Source organism: Pochonia chlamydosporia, chromosome 1, assembly GCF_001653235.2.
Source record: "Pochonia chlamydosporia 170 chromosome 1, whole genome shotgun sequence".
Classification (NCBI taxonomy): domain Eukaryota; kingdom Fungi; phylum Ascomycota; class Sordariomycetes; order Hypocreales; family Clavicipitaceae; genus Pochonia; species Pochonia chlamydosporia.
In genome coordinates, this window is record NC_035790.1 from 128,087 (window position 1) to 150,262 (window position 22,176).

At 47.6% G+C, this 22,176-nt stretch overlaps 4 protein-coding genes across 4 annotated transcripts in view; 3 read left to right on the forward strand and 1 right to left on the reverse strand.

Annotated features, from left to right (window-relative positions):
• Positions 1 to 4,888: 4,888 nt before the first annotated feature.
• Positions 4,889 to 5,756, forward strand: VFPPC_12030 (metalloprotease; the record flags this gene model as incomplete). The annotated part of the gene is made up of 2 exons (XM_018290035.1): positions 4,889 to 5,137; positions 5,205 to 5,756. 2 exons carry the CDS (start codon positions 4,889 to 4,891, stop codon positions 5,754 to 5,756), a joined length of 801 nt encoding a protein of 266 aa, XP_018147996.1.
• Positions 5,757 to 8,465: 2,709 nt separating this feature from the next.
• VFPPC_12031 (ankyrin repeat-containing protein) lies at positions 8,466 to 12,446 on the reverse strand (the record flags this gene model as incomplete). Its single annotated transcript, XM_018290036.1, has 2 exons — positions 8,466 to 8,782; positions 8,867 to 12,446. The coding sequence occupies 2 exons, from the start codon at positions 12,444 to 12,446 to the stop codon at positions 8,466 to 8,468; spliced, it is 3,897 nt and encodes a 1,298-aa protein (XP_018147997.1).
• A 2,390-nt stretch (positions 12,447 to 14,836) lies between these two features.
• On the forward strand, positions 14,837 to 15,242 carry VFPPC_17438 (hypothetical protein; the record flags this gene model as incomplete). The annotated part of the gene is made up of 2 exons (XM_022429147.1): positions 14,837 to 14,877; positions 14,966 to 15,242. The coding sequence occupies 2 exons, from the start codon at positions 14,837 to 14,839 to the stop codon at positions 15,240 to 15,242; spliced, it is 318 nt and encodes a 105-aa protein (XP_022285836.1).
• A 3,349-nt stretch (positions 15,243 to 18,591) lies between these two features.
• Positions 18,592 to 22,176, forward strand: part of VFPPC_17437 (kinesin light) — a gene marked incomplete at both ends in the record, with an annotated part of 3,859 nt that continues 274 nt past the window's right edge. The window contains 2 exons of the mRNA XM_022429146.1: positions 18,592 to 21,796; positions 21,848 to 22,113. Of these exons, the coding sequence (XP_022285837.1) occupies positions 18,592 to 21,796; positions 21,848 to 22,113 (3,471 nt within the window). The remainder of the gene's footprint in view (positions 21,797 to 21,847; positions 22,114 to 22,176) is intronic.

Here is a 22,176-nt window from a genome sequence, read left to right on the forward strand (position 1 = left end):
CAGCCATACTAACCCAGCCCTTAGACAACCTGTTAGGCCGGTTTGGTTATTGCAACATAGTTACGAGTGAGAATGACATTGCGTCGCTGGTGCCTAGTAAACCTGCTCATTATCATGTGGATAATGTCGGCTTCATCGATTGTTACAGAACCACAGACCTATAAGGCACAACTTTCCTGATTGCTCTGGGGCAGGAGGACAGGAGGTCGGGGCATTAGGGCTATCACGGGTGTTGACCTGCAGTAGGCCGGCCAACAGATATTAGCCCAAGGATCCCGCGGGCAACCCTTTCATAGTATAATACCCGGAATCCGATTGACGGCAGATACACTGGACTGAATTGAACTGTAATAGATCAACAGCGAAGTCTGCAGTAAAAAAAGGTACAAAATTGACAGGTTGACGGCCAAATATGCAGCTTAATATGGCGCTAGCAATACGATGGTTGGGTTCTGCTACGTGCGCGCACTCACAATATCGAAAACTACCTCCGAGAGTACGTGGCAGTGCAAGTGAGAGCAGCGCCAACCTCCTCTCACAGGATCACAGAAGGACATGACTATCGATAAAATCGAATCGTGAGTCCAAACCCCAATATTATCTATTACACCGGTAGTGAATCAAGGGCAACGTAGTGAATCTAACAGTTCTAACTTAAGGCTGCTATTGACCAAATCTATCCAATTGCATCACGTAGCTCATGCCGTATTTAGCTTTCCAAGGCTGATGGCACATTGTTGAAGACGCCAAGATCATTATTCGCAGCCTGGCAGCCATGTGTTTGGTAGGCAGCGTTGAAGATATTGAAATTGAATGCAACTGTAGGACGCATAGGTCCATATCCGAGCGCATATCATCGGACGCTTTCTTTAGCATTAGAACATCTGTAAGAGTATATCAGATTGAGAACAAGAACCAATAACATGCATGTGCTGTAACGGACCAATCTGAGTATGATGAAGAAGGAGGGGGTGGAAATATCCAAGGGTTACCAATTTGGGCATGGAACACAGTGTCTCCATCTATCGTAATGTCACTGTGCAAGGTGTACTCGCTACCTGGGGGCAAGACGATGGAATCGGTGCAGGCTGCAGGCAATGCCGATCCGAGTGTGGAAGTCCATTGTGGAGCTTCAACTTCCTTCGCTGAGGCGGGCGAGGCCAGGGCGGGGAAATCCAGAGTCCAATGATCAAAATCCCAGGATGTCTCGACGAACGTGTTCGGTGCAAAACCAGGGACTAGGCTCGTTCCATCAGGCCACAGTGCTTGATGAGGCTGACCGATATGTGTGTTGAGGCCACTGCCTTGCTGTGCATCACGTATATGGCCACCGTAGGTGACAGGACCCAAAAAATTCAAGCCTCCCCATGGTAGGCCAGACAATTCTTGATCGGCGTTGAGAAATGTGGCCGTTGGGATACAATAAACATTCCCAGCGTTTTCTTGGTTCTGCAAGTTACGACCTTCCCTCGCCCTAATCTCCCTCGCTTTTTGCCCTATGAATATTAGAGTCAGCTATAGTTACGAGATGTGCCAAAAATTGAAATGGACCCTCACTTACGAAACCTTCGTTGTGCGGCCCTGTTCTGGATCCGCCTCCTCACTTCCCGAACCGTTACTTCTGCCCACTCAATATCCTCAGGAACGGATCTGGAAGAGTATTTGGATGATAAGGTAGATAAGCTCGAGCTCATTGAACAGTCACCTGAGCTGTCATTTGAAACCTTTGCTGTCGCCGTATTTATGTTGCTCCTAGGACTAGCCATACTTGCGGACTCCTTTTGAGTCTGTCTTGCGGCCGAACAAGACGAAACCCTAGGAGCCGTTGGAATACGTTTGCTGCATCGATCCATCGGTTCGAGGTAATCCAGGGAACTCCCAGCGGCGGGATGTGAGTTTGGTTTGCCTCAATGATACTAGGGATGTGTCAGTATGCGCATCTTTGCAAGTTGGAAAAGTGCCCAACAAGAGGTATTTGGCCTCCCCCTAAATTTGTGGGCAGTCCAGGACATCCAATACCTCTTTTTACCTTCGTTGGCATCGAATTGTAGGAATAGTAGGTTGTTGGAAGCGTATTGACATCGGCAAGCGTCAAGTGACTTGGCTTGCATCCCAGTCTAGATACACCCCAGGAGACGAGGCTATGCTCACAGGCAACCTAAAAGTCGTGAGGGCTAAGTGGTGTTTGTAGATAGTTGAAAGGAAAAGCGCCATGAATTTGAAGGCAATATCTTAGTTTAAAAGGACTGCGCTGTGACGGAGCTGTGGTGAAGGATTAGGTCGTTTCGACCGGCACCCATTCAGCCTGTCACACCCAGTGCGCTAGAGTCTAGACCCAGAAGTCTTGCTAGCGAACCCAAGAATGAGATTCATTATTGTAAAGGAGTTACAAATGCAAGTTTCACATTGGCTGTGTCAAATAATGCTGGCATAAGCAAGCCACAATCGGTTTTGCCGAACGCAATACTTCCGACAACGTACTACGACACCATCGACGGCAAGCCTTTTTCCATTTTGTATAAACGAGAAAAACGATTCCCATGGAGTAGATCGTGCATTATTCAGTTTTAGTGCTACAGAAGCTGATGAAGTCAATTTCTTACTGCTGCAATTCGCATGGCATTCCGCACAAGCATCCACCCTGTCGGAAGGCCGTAACGGATGAGCTCTCGAAGGTATATTTCAAGCTTGGTCTTGCAGCAATGATGCGCATGTCTCGTTATATACAGCTATAGTCGCTTAACTACAGAGATTAGGCAGCAGTACGGCCGGGACTTTTCCTCAGAGGATCACGAAATTGCAGGGCTACAAGCATGAATATGGGCCTCTCTGCACGCACAGGTATCAAAGTTTACTGAATAGCATCTATTTTAATATTGGTTGCAAAAACCTAGACATTTTTTGTTAGCCCAGCCGCATTTCTTGGTTCGGAAAACTTACGTAGTATGCACGATGATAATTCAACGGCGGATAAGTGAAAGCACGGGAATAAGCCTTCGGGCTGAAGGGGCATACGAGAAAGTGCATGCCTAGCGACGGCTCAGTCGTTCACCCCTGCCCATGCGCCCGTCGGGAATGTCTAAGGCCATACACGCCATTATTCGTGGCGGAGTTTGCTTCACATGTAACGGAGTATTTGCAATGGCTAGCTTGCGCCTTATGGGCTCTTGAATTCGCCACCATGAGCACCCGAGAGCAATTCTGTCAAGGCTCCAGTGCGTATCGCGATGGAATCAGATGGGAATAGGCTATTGGAGAAAAGACGGTAAAGCAAGCGAGCGAAAAAATAGCTGATGCTGTGTTAAACTTGCTTTCACGAGGTGGAGGTGATAGCGACGCCTCGGGTGAAAGGACTATCATCGCGAGTCAAAGAACGGTCGTCAACGCACGGGCGCGACCTTTCGAAAGCCTACGGATCAGAAACTTCAGAAGATGAGCTGTCTTTGCCTCAATCATCTGTTAAGCGCAAACCACGATATGCAACAAAGCGGCCATGAATATCTCTCTGTTACACCATCTTGATTCCTGAGAGTGAAACAACATATAATCCTACCTTCAATGAAAAGAGCTCTGCAGATGTGTTTCCTTGGAGTATGGTAGTTATGCTGTATGGAGCCGGATAAAGTTCAAAGTGCAGCATTGACGGCCAGTTTGGTCATGGATTTGTTCCAGGCCACACACGAATACATCTAATTCGCGAATCGCCCGGTTCGTGACTGGCCCGGAACAGATTACATTTCGCCACTATTGAGACTCGGTCCTCAGGCAACGCAGCCAAATCTTGAGGAAGGAAAAGGGATCTCAAACCGCTCCACTTGATCAAAAGGTCCGTAAAACTAGTTGGAGCCATTTTGCTCTGGTTAGGGTAGTGTTTCTGCTGCGTCTCCTCTAGCCGCCGTGGAAGTGCACTTGTGAATCTATAGGGCCGCCCAGACCTAGAACAACGCTTGAATTCATCCGTGATAAGCGATGGCTGGAGAGGCTTGTTCACCCAATTCAAGGACTCGTTCGTAGTTGTCAACGGGGTTTCGGATGGTTTGCGTACTCCGTGCTCATTTTCAATGTTATCGGGTGCAGTGTTTGGGAGCCTTTCTCGATACCTTCTGCTTACCACGCATTCGGCCGGTCTGGTTCGACACTTCGGGGCCTGGTAGCTTGGAACATGCATGCTTATTTTTGAGTTGTCCAGTTCCCTGCCTGGCCTCCTAGGAACGCTCGGCTTGATTGGGACTTTCAAAGTGAGGCAACAAGCTGGCCAGGGCCGGAGAATGTCTGTAAGAACCTGCACATTGTCATGTCACGCGAGAGACTCGCTAGTCCTGTTGGTTGTGTGTCGCGGCGCACATGCCATGAGTGAGCAAAGTCTAGACCGGTCAGTTTGTTTGTTGCCGCAATGGGTGGCTATTGGCTTGGCTTGAGTTCCTTGTAAATAGCAACAAATATTTATACGAAACAGTTCAAGACAGTCTAAGATTGAGTCAGTCGAGCCCTGTTTCTAATTGATTAGTGTTCTTCTCTATATCTATTGTTTGGAATGCTTTATTTTAGTCCCTGCAAAGCAACGCCTTGTAAGCAATGAAGATGCACCGGCAGGAACAAATCCTCACCTTCCACAAAAAGAAGGCAAGCTTATGTGAGGCGGAGTGGGCAGATAGTCCGACCGAGTTTGTCTGTCATGGTTGGGTTACACTCGAGCCAAGCTCGCGACAGCGGTTAACAGGTGAGTTTAGCCTACGGAGAGTGTAGCAGCAAATGTTATATAAAGGAGTCCTGTTGCCCAATGCCTTGAACTGAGTCTGTTTGAAGTCAGTTCTCTCTTTACCAGCTGAATACTTCATCATTTCCTGCTCTCTTCTTGATACTCAACTGAGGTCGAACACCTTACGCAATGGCGCTCAAAACTGCTCTCCTCATGGCCAGCTCTATAGCCGCAAGTGTTATGGGCACTGCTCTGAATAATCGCGATGAGTGCGGTGCTCCGGAGCCCACTGAGGAGCACAAGGCTATTACCAAGCAACTGCTCTTAAACGAGACTATGTTTGCTGATAACGAATTTTCTGCAAAGGCAAATATCAATGTTCCCGTACACGTTCACATTGTTGCTAGAGACAAAACTCCCAATGGAGGGTACGCCAAAGTAAGTGCAAGCCATTACTTATAGCCTTTGGTACTGAGATCAAGTCCTAAATGCTAAATCAAATTAGGAGACAGACATCCGCAACACTATCGCAGGCATGAACAAGCATTACTCGAACATGGGATTCCAGTATATCCTGAAGAACATTGACTACACCATTAACGCTGAGTGGTCGAGCAACAAGGGCGAATATGCAATGAAGGAGAAGCTCCGTGAGGGAGACTATAAGACTCTAAACCTTTACTACATACCGACCCTTGACGCAAACGGGTACTGCTACCTCCCTATCAAGACACCAGACGCCGCGTCTTTCATCAAGGATGGATGCACAATTCGGACAGATAAAATGACGAATGGTCAGACTACCACCCATGAAGTTGGCCACTGGCTTGGATTGTATCATACCTTCCAGGGTGAATGTGGTGGTAGTGGTGATCAGGTCGATGATACTCCCGCTTGCAAGAAGACTTGGAGCTGTAATGACAACCAGGATACTTGCCCAGGTCGCCCTGGCAAAGACCCCGTTCATAACTTCATGAGCTACGGTACTTGCCGAAGGGAATTCACTGTTGGACAGGGTAAGCGCATGCGCAGCTCCTATGACTATTATCGAAAGTAAAAGGACTTCGAAAGTGTTGCTATAGTTTAGCAGCTGGGCTTCATGGAAACCTATGCAGCCACCTTAACAGGACGTTTATTTCGAATCCTGATGGTAATCACAATCAAATTTGAGGCACAAGACGAATCCGATAGTTACAGATCGCAACGTTTTCCGCTCCTTTATCTTATTAATTTATAGTTTGAGAAGGTTCAATCTTGCGGGGTTATGTCAAGATCTAAGTCACTCCTTCATACAGAAAGTCAACATTACGAGAACCTCCGTCGCTGAACGGAAATCATCCATTGTTATAAAAGCACAACCATCCATTCTTTTAGATAGAAAATCAAGAGTCTCTCGTTGCCTGATTCACTGGGGATCTTCTACACGATCGTTGTCCAGCTATGCAAGCATTCCTGTTGTGTGACATACGAAGAGACTTATAAAGAGACTCATGAAGAACCTTATGAAGAGGTGCCAAGTCTGGTCCGGATATGCCCTAGGCATCTGGATCACGAATCGCCATGCCAATTTTCCGCTCTGTACATAACGGATGTTAGGAGGCTCTTGCAATATCTCTCAGCGATCCGCGTGCCAACACCGGCTCCTTGAACCCCTTCGTAAAAGGGTGTTCGTGGATAAAGAATTTCTGAAAAGAAAAGTAAATCGTGTTAATAAATCTAGAACAGCGAGAAGATACAATCTTAGGAGCCAGCTTACAGGCATGCCTCACACATGATAAGATGCAATAGAGAATGAAAGTTTGTACCAATAGTCATATCAATACAACTAAACTAACGTAGGAGCATAACAAATGGAACTGTCTGATAAAGCTTCCTCTGTTGATTGAAACACACAAGCATTTTTGCCACCTGGGTGGCAAGTGGCAACAGTAGTCGTAACACTGCTGCCTTGGGGCAGTAGTATTCCGAAAGTATTAAATATCTAGAGTTTCCGCTATGAAGAGAAGGGGAGGAGGACGGGGACACAGGGGAATGATGCATACTATCAAGAAAGCTTAGTTAACAATGAGTCTCATAACGTGACAGGAACAGCATAACGTGTGGAACACCCCACTGCCGAAATAGAACTGTCCTTTTTCAATCACTTATTTCTCCATCAAAAATTATGGAATCCTTAAACAAAGAGAGGCAGATGATCTTGGCTCTTCAGGTTATACTGTACAACAAGGCCCAATTCATAGTGCACGAGCTGCTGCAGGGATGTTTAATGTAAGCCTCACAGCACTACCGCGGAGGTTCAAGGAATTACCGTCGGATAAGGCTGCCTCTGTTGATTGAACAAGCAGACTTGGAGTAATTGCTGGATGTCATAAAATCAGGGATATCAGAGGGTGAAGAGGCTGGCCAGCCACTTGGAGATAATTAGAAGGCTAGAAATAATGCTTCTTTGCTAAGATAAATGACGTGAATCCCTCTGGCAAGAGGAGGACAACAAGTTCAGGCATACTGTTAGAAATACGGAGGCACTACAGTATCACGGAGATGGGTCTAGTTCAAATGTAAGTAAGTTTATTGTTCTTGTTGTTGTCTCTGTGTCTAGCTTGAAGAGTTAAGATCCTTTTTATCTTCACTCGCCAACCACCTGAATTCGGGTGGTTGGCCGGCCTTTCATATTTCTGATATGTATGATTTTGTGGTGGTTGAGAATCTAACACATACACAAGCAATTGACTGGCTATTGAATTCAGTAAGTTTTGTGTACCGGTAGCAATAAAAAGTTGGAACCGCAAAACGCGACAATTACATCACGGCGTGATATTACGCCTAATTTACGAAAACTTACGGATCTAGAGGAGTTTGCAATTATCCAATATGTTCCTTTATCTAGATGCGCGATCATTCCCTCCCCGGCTTTGTGGTGTGCAAGATATGGCTAATCGACTGCTTGTAGATCGCGGCACCATTTAGACCACGATAAGCTTCAAAACTTAGTTAAGCGCCATAAAAGAGCTAAAGACGCGTTTTACGTGTAGATATGACTATCAGAGGGCTCTTTGCGAAGATCCAAACGTAATTTCGAGCTGGTTTCAGCTTATAAGCGATACTGTTGCGAAGTATGGTAACTTATCCAGGAGGAAGAACTCCATTAATATGACTTTGATGAGACCGGCTTTATGATGGGAATGATCTTCACCACAATGGTCGCTGCAAGCTCACAACGACGTGGAAGACCAACTCTAGCCCAGCCCGGGAATAGAGATTGGGTTACTGTCATTCAGGGCATTAATTCTCAAGGCTAAGCCATCCCACCGTTCGTCATAGTTGCGGGGAAGCATCACCTCACAAACTGGTGTGAAGACAGCACGCTACCACCCGACTAGGTTATCTCCACAACTCATAACGGCTGGACCACAAATGAGAAAGGTGAAGAATGGATCCAGCACTTTGAAAGCATACTAAGCCGCGGTCTTGTGGTACATATCGTCTTGACTTAATTAATTGGGTATACCGATTCCTGAGGATAAACTACGACTCTCACGCCTCCACTGGGCGTAATGAACACTCACTAGTACTCTGATTCCTTGTTACCAAACTTGGTTCCAGATTTTAGTGACTCCACCTTTAAAGCCCTGCCCTTGCCCTTCCTCCTGTAACTACTACTTAATACCGACGGCTCTCATCCATTCCAGGCTACATGTGGCTTCGTAAATGCCAGCTGGGCCCTTGCATGATTGTACGGACAGCTTTCCTGTCAAGTACGGTATCTTCACGCCTTTGGGTCAACCACGAAGTCAGTCATGTTCATATCACATGACAATCCCTTCTGTGCCGCGATTGCCAAAACTGTTGGCACAAATCTTGACAAGTGCAGTGGCAATGCTCTCCGGGACTGTTTTATACGAAGGAGCAATTCCAAGATGGTTTGCAACTGCCATCCTGTCAAGTTGTCCAACTGACACCTTATCTCTTCCCTGGAAATCTGAGTAAAAACCCACAAAGTGTCAGCGTCTGAGAGGGCTTCGTAAAAGGCGCCAGCCACGATAACTGCCCATGAATTGGTAAATTCATCACCCCCCTGCTCCGCTAGTAGGGAGGCAGTCATCAGCATCAACTTTATTTTAGTCACTTCCCTGTGCCTAATCCTGTAAAGCAGTTCGTTTGACCAACCTTCCCTTACACAATCAAGAGTCGGCTCCTTAAGTTTTCCACACATGAGCTCCTGAACCCTGTCTAGCCAATGCCCTTGAAAAAACCTGGCTAAAGGTACGTCGTTGGCTGCCAGGGCAGCCATATGGAGAATAAAATAGCTACAAACTGACTCAGAGGCTTCGCTTGTCTTGTTCTCCATCAGTAAATTCCTCCAATCTGCGAAGACTCTTTGGAGCATCCTTTGGGCGATATCTAAATACCCATTTTTGAGGCCATAACGGAATCCTTGTATTATATGGTTCGCCATAAGCTCTACGACGTCTCGAAATCCCATGCTGATTGCTCTTGATCCTCCGAGAGAAATCATCTGGGCAAGCAAACCAAGAAACGACTTATCGCTTTTGCAAACCTCCCATAGGGGATATCTCCACGCAATGCGCATTAATACCTCGCACGACTTAGAATGATTCCATGTGATTCGTAGAGCATGATCCAAAACCTCCAGATTTCGCTGTTTTATAAATATGTCAAAAACCATATCGGATTCGCTCGCCTCGTAACTCCGTAGCCGATGGAAAAGAAACCTCTCAGAAACCCCCCTGAATGGCTTCAACTTCAAGAATATGGACAGAGCAGGGATAATAGGTAGATAATACCTGATTTGCCTGTTATACGCCAGGGAAAAGAGTGGAACTTGAAGTTTAATAAGGTTTTCTGCCTCCTCTTCAAATTGGCGACGACCTGCACGATACACTGGGAAGGATTGTAATATACTCTGAGGTCGGTTTATCTGAATTGACCTGACTCCGCTTTGAAGTAGCAATTTTGTGATGTCTTTAGATCCACTTCTTAGGGCCAGCAACAATGGAGTGTTACCGCTATCATCTTTTGAGTTGACTCTGGCACCATTTTTGATAAGAAAAGGGATCACACCCCCATGTCCCCCTTTAATTGCTAGGTGGAGAGCTGTCATTTTGCGATTGTCCACTGCATTGATGCTGGCACCATTGTTAAGCAGCAGGCCTATAGTCTCCACATGGCCTCTGTCAGCTGCCCACAACAACGGGGTTCGGCCGTAGGTGTCCTTTTTGTTTTTTGGGTATCGAAAGCGTACATTGTCTCTCTTTTGTACAATTTGCGCTGCTAATGAGGTGATACCAAAGTACGCCGCTAGGTGCAGGACTGTCAAGGATTCTGGTACCTTGCCATATCGGCGACTAGCCCAGTAATAACTCCACCAAATGCTGCGGACTTCAGATTTGTCCCGGAAGAAAGATTCTGAAATGTCATGGATGCCCGGCAAAATATCTGATGCCAGTCTCAGATGTTCTGGCCAGTAGAGCGCAGCATATTCCCATAGTGGACAAGACTGGACCGTGCCGGAAAGCTTGGATAGATTGTGAGCCTCTTCCATGCATTCCAAGCACCTTTTTGCTAGGATTAGGTGCTTGTCTTTCGTGATAAAAAGCTTCTCAATGGCTGGATCATGAGGGCCATCAGTCTGTAAATACTCCTTGGCTGACTGATGCACAAGATGGACAACTTTGCTCTCAACTCTTAAGAACATACCACATGATTCGAGCCGAAATTTCAGGATGTCTTCAGTGCTTTGCGTGCTGGTGTCTTCAATTTTGGCTGCTGTGGCCAATTCTGCCAAGGTTAGGGGTCTGCGCGAGAGGACAACCCAAGAGATAATCAATGCAACATTCTGGGGGTCTTGAATATCATAAAGCATCCGTCTGTAGAGTCCACTTAAATCCTTAGGAACTGCTGTCAACGTATATTCCACTTCTGAATGGCTCTTCCCCTTGAGGTCTTCGGCCACAAAGCCTACCCATAGGAACGTCCCATGAGCCCCATCCTGCAAAGTTTTCCTCACTCTTTCCAAAGTATCTTTGGGGAGTTCGTTTTCAGCGCTGAGCTCTTCAATCTTGTAGGAAATATATTTGTCAACATCCCTCCCAACCTCCTCGTCTGAGTCAGGATCCAGCTTGACGCGAGGAAAGTCTCGCAACAAACCCTCTATCCATTTTGGTCTTACTCGAGATAGGAGTATTAAATTGAAGCGCGTGTGTATCGATGGCCTCGCAGGTTCTGAGAAAAAGCCACTGAGCTTCTTGAGAAACTGCTTAAGCGAGGCTTCTTCACATTCGTCCAGACCATCCAACACACAGAAGATCGAACCAAGATTCGCATCTCGAAGTATGGAGACAAAAATATCCCAAAGAGGAATCATATGAGATACCGTGTATTCATTTCCCCCAGGGCCTGTGAATCCTTTGCGAAAGAATTCGAGAAGATAGCAGCGTTGCTGAAGAAGCTGATACAACAAGCCTCTTAGTATTGCTATGGCTGTATTGCGCTTCTCATTCTTACCGTCGCAAAAGTAAAATAAGAGGGTTCCACCTCCAGTCCTTGCAATTTGTTCAAGAACTTGGGTTAGATATATAGCAAGCATTGTTTTTCCCTTACCAGGCCCACCAGATACCCAGAGGATTTGCGAGTCCGGGCCTTGCAACCACTCTGAGTAATGATTGTTGTGGATAAACCATTCACAGGTTCCATGAACTCTTCGTCCCTTTACGTCAATTAGGTCGTCCCTGTCGTCCTCTGGTTTGGTCAGCAGCAGGGCATCCAGAACCTTGGTTAAAAATGACGTGTCCACCGTCTCTTTGACGTTCTGAGGCTCAGGAATCAGGGAAAGAAGTTCTTTGGCGTATGCTGCTGCTGCTGCGGCGGCGTAGCCTTGCCAGTGTTTGTTTTTGTGCGAGTCTGCATAGTCTGAAACCCCCCGGATGACCAGGCACGGCAAGCTGTCCATCAAGCCAGCAGCCTCCATCTCAAAACAGATAACATTGTGCTTCCGAGCCAATCGATCACGAGTAACACCGTGCTTCATCACCTGGTTGCCCGATGCAATAACACCGTAGTGAACCAAAGGCTCGTTCGTTTTTCGTGTGGTTCGAACAATGAGTTTGCTTCGATCACAAGCGGTACAGGTGTCCGCGGCGGTAGTGTGGTCATAGTTAGGTTGAAAAAGCTTGTCCTGCCCCGGACCGGGAGAGTAAAATTTGCGATTTTCATCTCCCATTTTGGAGAGATAGTAAGTTATACGGGAGTAGCCTTGCATATGCTTGGATCGCAAAGTTGCGATTCCCTTTAATAGTACTGGTGGTGGCTTATTCAGAACCCCTGAAGGTTCCAAACAACAACCTCTCACAACTTTGCCGAAATCGTACGGGACTACCCCACTGGAGTTTGCGGAGGGGTGGCTAACCACAATGTCTCCAAGGCGAATGTCATTTTCGTGGCTAGGCACCCCTCCGGCAATGCCCACCATCAAACAAAACCGTATAGACCGGAAGGTTGACAACAACTGCGATACCACTTTTGCCGCAGAATTCGTCCCATAGACGCCTGAAGGTAAGCAGACAATAGCCACATTGTGGTTGCCGACATTGCCGAGAGTGTAATTATTATCATCACCCGGGTTGTTGGGGGGTAGACTCCCATGGACATTATCCAGCAAGACTTCGGCGGCTGCCCTTTCAACAGGGAGAGCGCAAATCCATGCGACCGTGTAATCGTCGTATGACATGATTGCTACTAAAGGGCATCGATAGCTGCAAGAAAGGCATCATGTGAGCACTTCCATCCATCCACTATCGCAACCGATATAGACCCAAGTCGTCCAAATCTCACGCCACGTCTTAAAACTGGGCAATTTGATATATGGTGTATCACTGGATAAATATAAGTAGAGAGTATCTGAGTTTTTCTTCAAACGTAACTCGCCTATGTAGAGCTTAAAAGTCCCTGATAACAACCGAGGCAGGCTCTCATCGAAGGCGAAAGCCTGGTATCACTGGAAGGTGCGTGTATTAGGTCCGCTTTATACAGAAAAGGATTATCACCTAGAAGATTGGCATCGTCTAAACGGCATGACGTGAGGGACAACCGAGGGGAAGTTGAGGGAGAAAACACTCACTGCTTAAATCTACAGATACGAGAAGCTCCACTTACCAGTGGCGTTATATTGGCAACATCGACATGCTCCAGGAATTAAGTCGTTGGGTGGGAACGGGACAGACGCCAGTGGCTTGGTGCCGATCATTATGTCTCGGATTGTCTTGTCAAATAGGGTTAAATCCGAGCGCCTAGACCGCCATTAATCATCATCGTCCCATCTACACACCACAAGCTGAACACCGGCTGGTGGTACACACTAGCATCACATGTTAGCTGCGTAGCTGACCCGCCTCTCAAGCCAGGACCAGGCAGTAAGACTGCTGCCGAAAGTTTAGTAGACTTTATCATGTTCGGACCCCTTGAGTAGATATTGCTGTCACGTTATGAGACTCATAATTAGCTACGGCACTTTATGTAGTGGAACACAGTGTAACGGGCGTGGCCCGTGTCTATTCAACAATAGGGTGCCTCCATATTGTCTATCTAAAACTAAGGAGAAAGGGAAAGATCAGAGCTCGAGGCTCGCCTCGAGCTCGTGGTCAAGTAGTCGTTGAGACTAAGCGAAATAACCTAATTACAGACCTGGCAGAGCCAGGTCTCAGATACCGGGCGTAGCCCGTGACACACAGGTAGGCTTCGTGGTGAAAAATTGTTGTTCATTTTTTGTCCTCCTTCTTGTCCAGAGGGATTCACGTCATTTATCTGAGTTCAGAAGCCTAACTACCATCCTTGATAAAGTTCTAGGTGGCTGGCTAGCCTCTAGTCTCCTGATATCTATGATTTAGACAGTCTTTAATGGGACGCACCCAAATCTCTATTCGGACGCACCCCCCCACATTCAGCCACAGCAGTCTCCGATAATGGCCCGGTCAAATTTGCTGCAGGTGATGTCCCCAGTATTTCCACCGTACCAGCAACTACTTACAGTGCATGAGCAGCACTGTATTATGCTTACCCAGGCAAGCCAGGTTGACTTCCTACCTTAATCCGTTGCAACTACAATGCTATCGCAAACCTTTTCCTTTTCCCCCCACTTTTTCTGTCCCTTCGCAAGCAAAATCTCCGTTATTTTATGGTCCTCCCCCACACCTGGAGAATGATGCTGTTTAGCTGCATTGGCCTTGCGGACCTCGCCCTATGTCCCTTTGCCTGTTGACGAGTAAGTCGAGTTGTGACTCTAGCAGAAACCTTGCGCCGTTTTCGCAAAGGCTGTTGTTGGTCTGGTAGGTCAGCTGCGTCGTCCTCGTCAAGAGTTGATCCTAGTTCGAATTGAGAGTAGTTCCGTCGCGCTGACCTGTTAACGCCACTTCGTGTTGACTCTCGAGGAAAGCCTGGGGGAGGCGCCATAGCCAACATTAAAAGAATCTTATCGACTACTTGTAAAGCTATTGTATTCAATACACGGCGAATTCACATATTTCCATTCTATTAACAGGGTTTTGTGGCTATTTGCAGATTGGCGCTTCTGTTCAAGTCAAGATCTAGGACTTCTGCATGTCTCGAAGTCCTAGCATCTAGACCGCAGTCCTGCAAGAACTACTGGGACGTTTGCTACCCACTGATAACTGACGATCCGTGGTTCAGAAGTCGAAGAGGAATTTCTATCACCTCAGCAGTGGTTAGTTGGTTGGTTTTGAGAATCGCGACAATCACAACCAACACTGAACAGTTTTGACGTCGATGGCTTGGGTCCGCGAAGTCGGAGGCCATGTGGCTGAAGCTACCTCAGGTGTGGCTAAATGTGGGGGGGTGCGTCCAAATTGAGATTTGGGTGCGTCCCATTAAAGACTGTCATGATTTAATGCATCCGGCAATTACTCCAAATCTGCTTGTTCAATCAACAGAGGCAGTCTTATCCGACAATTGCTTCTGTTGTGAGCGCAGTGACGCATTCGACGTCTGACAAACGATTCAACCCTCCACTTTATACTTTGGGTGTTGACACCTTATGATCTTACACAAGCCACCAACGAGGCCTAGTATTACGAATACGAAGCGGACGAAGTTCGGTCCAGGTTTATGAAAGCTGAATGTCGCCGACGGTCTGCTAAGTTCGAGCAGCTATTCGGTTGAAAAATACGCCGTGTGTGAAGACCCATCTTCCGTTCAACCCCCGCACAATGAACAATTTTATTGAGAGTCTAGTAGCCATGCGCCTCACATTAAGTACCCTTCGACATGGATCCAAATCCGAATGCCCTTTCGGCAGCCGCGGGTAGCTCTGGTGAAATTTCATTATGGCCCGTCAGAGGCGCATCAAGCAACCCTGGGCACTATCACTTCAGTATCATCAGTATTACAGCCCGGTGGCACTGACCCTCAAGGACAAAACACAACCTACTTATCTGTTTTTGAAACATTAGAGCTTCCACGTGTCTGTGGCCTGGAGACTCATTCTTCTACAACAGTTTGCCACGGGAATTAGGAAGGTTCTGCGCCGCCATATCCCATTTTCAATACCATCAGCCGTCCCAGATAGGAATTAGGTTGAACACAATTGGTCCACCACAGAGGGAGTGCTGGATAGCTACGGTTTTATTTCGTACAGTCTCATATGAAGCTGAAACAGCCCCAGGACCCGGGTTCATATGAGACTGCAACTTGCACAGTAGCGTAAGTTTCAGTCGGTTCATAAGCTTCATATAAGACGGCCTTCTGCTCTACAAGGTAACCCTAACCAATATTCTTCTCTTACCAACTGATTACAACCTTAACCAAAATTTACTGTCAGTCATGTATTTATCGGCCACAAACAGGTTCAGCTTCGGATAATGAAGTCAAATATTTAGGCATCACTCCTCAGCGGTGCGTGGCGGTTCGATCAGCCAGCAGAGAAAGTCTCCCCGCCCGACAAGAACGCACAGAGCATCGATAGGTACAATCATCAGTTTTTGACCTCAATAACGAACCACAACCACGGTATTAAACCGAATGATGCGTCGTAAATTTGTTAGATTGGCGGGAATATGCGACCAAAGCGGCTAAATTCATGCTGTGGCATGGGGCAGTCTGGATGTGTCACGTTATGAGACTCATTGTTAACTAAGCTTCTTTCACAAAATCATTGTTCTTGTTGTTCTTCGTGCTGCAGACTCTGTCTGCAGCTGCCTTTTTAATACTAGAAAACTTCCCTTCGTCCGAATCTGTTTTTCGGTTAAGTTTAGTCATGATAACCGACAGTATGAAACCAGCAATTACACCAAGTTTGCTTGTTTTATCAACAGAGGCAGTTTTATCCGACAGGATGGTAGTCAGCAAAAGATGTCCCCGCCCACAAGAAATTGAAGAAGGAAGAAGAAATCATCAGCTCCTGAATGAATAATTCAATATTCTGTTAATTACTCCCATCGTGAGCCAAGTGATCTATCGTAAATTTAGCAAATCTAACACAACTCCTGCATTGTTAGGGCTATTTTAAGCTGCACATCAGCCATCAAACTATCAATTTTGTGTTTGTTTATGTGGCCGACCTATTACTGTTCATGTCAGACTAGTAAATCTGCCGTCAATCGAATTCTGAATATTATACTATGAAGAGGCTAACCGCGGGATTTTTGAGCTAATATCTGTTGGCCGCCCACTGCAGGCCAACACACTTAGTAGCCCTGTTGCCACAACCTCCTGTCAACCTGCCCTAGAGTATCCAGAAAAATGTGCCGTATAGCTCTGTAGCTCTGTAACGATCGGTGAAGAGGGCGACTCACGTGATTATTAGGTTTACCAGGCTCCAACGAAGCATAGTCCTTCTCATCCATAGTGTAATAACTAAACCGACCTAGCAAGTTGTCTAAGCGCTGGCTTCCTACGACTGGACTGTCCGGACTATTTCGTGTCTGGCGTTAAGAGGCCTACGTAATTGTTTACCCCGCTTCAGCAAGTCGGAACCGCAATTTTTAGTGAGATGCATTCGGCCGGAATTCGGCAAGCCAGCTCTGCGCTAGTGTCAGACATGCATTTACTAGTCCAGCGCCTTTGGGAGGGTGTAGTTGAGCCTTTCATAGATGACGATCTTGTCAGAATCACGGTGTGGATACTTTCACAAAGGCGTCACTGTAAAATTGAATGAGTGTGTAGGCATTCGCCCAGTGTCTTCATTGTTGTCTGTTCTGTCCCATTCTGCTTGATCTTCCATTCTCCTGTTTATGCGCGTAAGCGTGTTGCAAGCGACACACCCCCATTATGCACTTAACCGGTATGGAGCAGGATTATGCACGACTTTTAGTGCAACAGATCTCCGTGTAATAGCGGGCGCGGACTGGTGGGTCCGTGGACTATTTCCGAACTAAAGGCTTGGCCCTTTGTAAGCCTTTGCATCCAGTACGACAAGGGCAGTGTCAGCAGAAAATATGGTTAATGTGACAGAAGCACTAAGGCTGGTTTTAAACTTTGATTCTACACCCACCCTTAGTAGCATGATGTAAGCCAAAATACGCAATTATCTGTACATTAAATAAAAGAGAGAGCGCGGGTGCCTATTTTGCGTTATGTCCAAAGCTAACATTGTTTACGGCCGACCCTTGCTGCCTGGCTGCACACGTAACGAGACATTAACTACAAAAAATAACGACTATTTAAGGTACTGGGGAGAAACCGGTTTTCACAAATGGGCCATCATGGAAAGGCTATTGCTGCCACAGAGTTATTCGTCCAAGTGAGCTCCGCATGCTGCGTTATTCTGCTGCCTGTTATATCTAGCACTGTCCTCCATTCGCCGAGGTGCCACGTAGGATTGCCTCCCCATCTTACAGAGTTATAGTTTCGGGGGCGCATCCTTCGCGCCATTCCGACTGGACAGACGCTTAGAATTGTAGACGTACTCTTGTAACCCTATCACACCTGCAATATTTTGCAGGCTACAAATAAGTTACACGGTGGGCAAGCTCAAAGTCGATTGTCTCATCTATCTGAAATGGAGTATGGCTTGCCACTAATTAATGAAAGGATCCCTTCGGCTCTGGGAGATGTATTAGTCTCTCCATCCCTTATTGTCCTTGCATTCTCCTGTATCTTTATGTATAACTAGAGTAGGGCCGTCAAAGTCAAGGGGAGCCGCCTTGGCACCAGGGTGTTATTCCATAATCACAATAACCTATTCCGATTCCAGATCAGTGTTAGGGTCGTCCGTTCCCTAGCGCCGTTTCGTCCAACCTGGATCCGTTTTTCTGTATGATGGGGTTGGCTATTTGGCGTCCACGATTGGAGCTCAGTGAGGAGACTCCTGCCTGAGCTGCCACTTGATTCTTGGCCTAGGTAACCTCTGGAGGTAGTAAAGGTAGGCGGGATACTGAGCCTGGGAAGATTGGAGTTCGTGGAACAAAGTCAAAGAAACCCGAGTGGCAGTCGGAGCGTTGGCCGGCCGCAAGATTGCCAATAGTATAGAGGAAATAAAAAGATGCCTTTTGCAACTAACTAGATAAAAGAACCTTCATTTAGTGTACCCCGCTCTGAGTTCTGTCTGGTGGTGTCCCTTCAAAGCAAACCACACCTTGTGGTCGGAGCCGTGAGGCGCGGCTGAGTGTTCCGTATCTGCGTATGTATTACCTGTCGAGATTATTAGGCGGTGCCACCTACTGTAGTTGTCCAGATTGCTGATTCCCAACCCACAAAGCTGCTGAATTCATATACCCGCAGCATTTCGATGGCCACAGATACAACCAATGCTGCAGAAGCACGGGAGATGGGATGAAATGCAATACACGCACACTCTGGCTAGAGTAATATGAACGAAAAATTTCGAGGCAGCACATTCCTTGTCAATCACGAGCGCCGTTACAATGACGGTTCCGCGACCTTCCTGCCGCGAAGACTTCAAGATCGCGATCATTTGCGCTTTGCCACTCGAATATAATGCGGTGGCCCTCCTGTTTGACGAGCGCTGGGATGAGCATGGTGACACATTTGGAAAAGCGCATAGAGATCCCAATACCTACACCACTGGCCGCATGGGCAAGCATAACGTCGTGCTGGCCCTCTTGTCTGGTATGGGCAAAGCCAAAGTAGCTGCCGCTGCGGCAAGCATGCGGTCGAGCTATGGGGACTTGGAGCTAGTGCTTCTAGTGGGAATCTGTGGCGGCCTGCCGCATCATGGTCAGGGTGAGATCTTGCTAGGAGATGTGGTTATCAGCAAGAGAGTTGTTCAGTATGACTTTGGCAGGAAATATCCCGATAAGTTTTTGCGCAAGGATACGATCGAAGATAATCTAAGCAAACACGACAAAAATATTCGAAATTTTCTCGCTCTATTCGACACAGATAACGGCAAAGAAACACTCCAAGAACGGACTGCACACTTTCTCAGTCAGTTGCAAGCCAAAGCTGAGAAGCACCAGGCTAAATACCAATATCCCGGGACGGCCGAGGATAAGTTGTTCGCGTCAAGCTATCGACACAAGCACCGCACCTCACCGGCGTGCATCTGCAGCGACTGCCATGGAAGGATGGATCCCATATGCGACGACGCTCTTAGTGCGTTGTGCGATGATTTGGGATGCGACGAAAGATACCTAGAGCCCAGAGATCGACTTCAGGCGAGGCGTCAGTTGGAGCAAGAAAAGAAGGACAGGGCGCAAGAGCCAGCCGTCCACATTGGCGCAATTGCATCTGGCGATACAGTAATGAGGTCGGGAGAAGACCGGGACAGGATCGCCAAGAAAGAAGGCGTTATTGCGTTTGAGATGGAATGCGCCGGGGTATGGGAAGAAATGCCGTGCATTGTCGTGAAAGGCGTGTGCGATTATGCCGACTGTCATAAGAACAAGAAGTGGCGGGATTTCGCAGCAGCAACAGCAGCATCGGCATCGAAGGCAATTCTAGAACGATACATCCAAACAGACAGACGCCGGGGCCGGGTGGTGGACGAACCGCTGGTAGGCCATTTTTTAGTTCCGTTTGGAAGGAATCAGACCTTCGTTGGCAGGGAAACGATTTTATCAAAGCTTCTGGAAAGAATCTGCCCAGGCACGAACCAGGACGACTGTCAGAGAACCGCCGTCGAAGGCCTCGGTGGCGTCGGTAAGACGCAGATCGCACTGGAGGCTGTCTACCGAGTCCGCAATGTGCACCCTGACTGCTCCATTTTCTGGGTCCCGGCCGTGGACGCAAACACCTTTGAAAACGCTTACCGCGATATCGGCAAACGGATGAAGATTCAGGGTATCGACGAAGACAAGGCTGACGTTAAGTGGCTTGTTAAAACCGCGCTAAGTGACGATGGCAGTGGCTACTGGCTCTTGGTAGTCGATAATGCCGATGATATTACGTTGCTCTTTGGCGTCACTAGACTGTCAGACTATCTGCCATTTAGTCGAAAGGGCTCGATTCTGTTTACAACGCGGAATCATATGGCCGTAGTGAAGCTAGACATCCCGAAAAGTGGTGTCCTCACCATAGCGGAGATGAGCAGAACCGAGGCCACGGAACTATTGCAGACGAACTTGACGCCAAACCAGACGAGTGATATTGAAAGCAACATGGAGCTGCTTGACTTCCTGGCCGACTTGCCACTGGCCATTAAGCAGGCGTCTGCCTACATGGCCGAGACGGGAATCACAACGGCAAGATATCTCCATCATTATCGGTCCAGCGATAAAAATATGATCAGGCTACTTAGTAGGGATTTCAAGGACCAGGGCCGCTACCAGACTATGAGAAATCCGGTCGCCACAACCTGGCTAATCTCCTTCGACCATGTCTCACGGGATAAACCACTTGCAGCCCGATATCTGAGATTTCTGTGCCTCCTTGGCGAGAAAGACATCCCTACATCCTTGCTGCCACCACCAGAAAGTGAGTTAGACATGGACGAGGCGATTGGCACGCTCAGAGCATATGCATTCATTACTCAGCGGGAGGGGCAAGATTCGATCGATATGCACCGGCTTGTTCGACTAGCGATGCAAAACTGGCTAGGGAACGAGGAACTGAAGAGCTGTGTAACGTCTGCGATACAGCGGCTTAATCAAGCGTTTCCGTTTCCAGAGCACGAGAACAGGGATATGTGGATGAGATATTTACCGCACGCACAAGCCGCCCTGGAGTTTCGGGAGCACCCCAAAGGTGGGAAAGTGGACGCTAGTCTTTTGTATAGTGTGGCAGAAAGTTATTTCTTACTAGGACGATATCAGAAGGCAGAGCAGATGCATCGACAGTCGCTACAGCTTTACCAGAAGGTGCTAGGCAAAGACCATCCGTCCACACTTTCCAGCATGAACAACCTCGCAAATGTGCTTAGATATCTGGGGAAGTACGAGGAGGCCGAGCAGATGCATCGGCAGACACTCGAGCTTAAAGAGAAGGTGCTGGGCAAAGACCATCCGCGCACACTTGACAGCATGAACAACCTCGCACTTGTGCTCTCAGATCTGGGGAAGTATGAGGAGGCCGAGCAGATGCATCGGCAGGAATGGAAGTTAACAGAGAAGGCGCGGGGCAAAGACCATCCGGACACACTTTCCAGCATGAACAACCTCGGAATTGTGCTTGAAATGCTGGGGAAGTATGAGGAGGCCGAGCAGATGCATCGGCAGACACTCGAGCTTCGTCAGAAGGTGCTAGGCAAAGACCATCCGGACACACTTGGCAGCATGAACAGCCTCGCAAATGTGCTTGAAAGTCTCGGGAAGTATGAGGAGGCCGAGCAGATGCATCGGCAGACACTCGAGCTTAAGGAGAAGGTGCTTGGCAAAGACCATCCGTCTACGCGAAGAAGTCGGAGGAATTTTGAAAACGTGCTTGAAAGTCTCCTTAAGTATGAGGAGGCCGAGCAAATGCATCGGCCGGCTTTTTTGCTTGAGGAGTACGTACTTTGCAAAGACCATCCGTTCACACTTTCCAGCATGAACCACCTCGCAAATGTGCTTGAAAGTCTCGGGAAGTATGAGGAGGCCGAGAAAATGCATCGGCAGACACTCGAGCTTCGTCAGAAGGTGCTAGTCGAAGAGGCATTCCTTCCAAATTTCCAGCATGAGCGACCTCGCAAATGTGCTTGAAAGTCTCGGGAAGTATGAGGAGGCCGAGCAAATGCATCGGCAGACACTCGAGCTTCGGCAGATGTAGTGCAGAGAGAGCCTACTCGCAATGTTTACAGCAGCAACTGTTCACAAGCTTGGGAATTTGGAGATAGCAGGACACAGATCAGTTGGCATCTGCAGACACTCCAGCTGCATGAGAAGGTGCTAGGCAAAGACCATCCGGACACACTTCTCAGCCTAAGCAACCTAAGACTTTTGCTTAGACATCTGGGGAAGTACGAGGAGGCTGAGCAGCTGCATCAGCAGACACTCGAGCTTCAGGAGATGGTGCTAGGCAAAGACCATCCGTTCACACTTTCCAGATATCGGTAACCTAAAGGTGTCGCGACT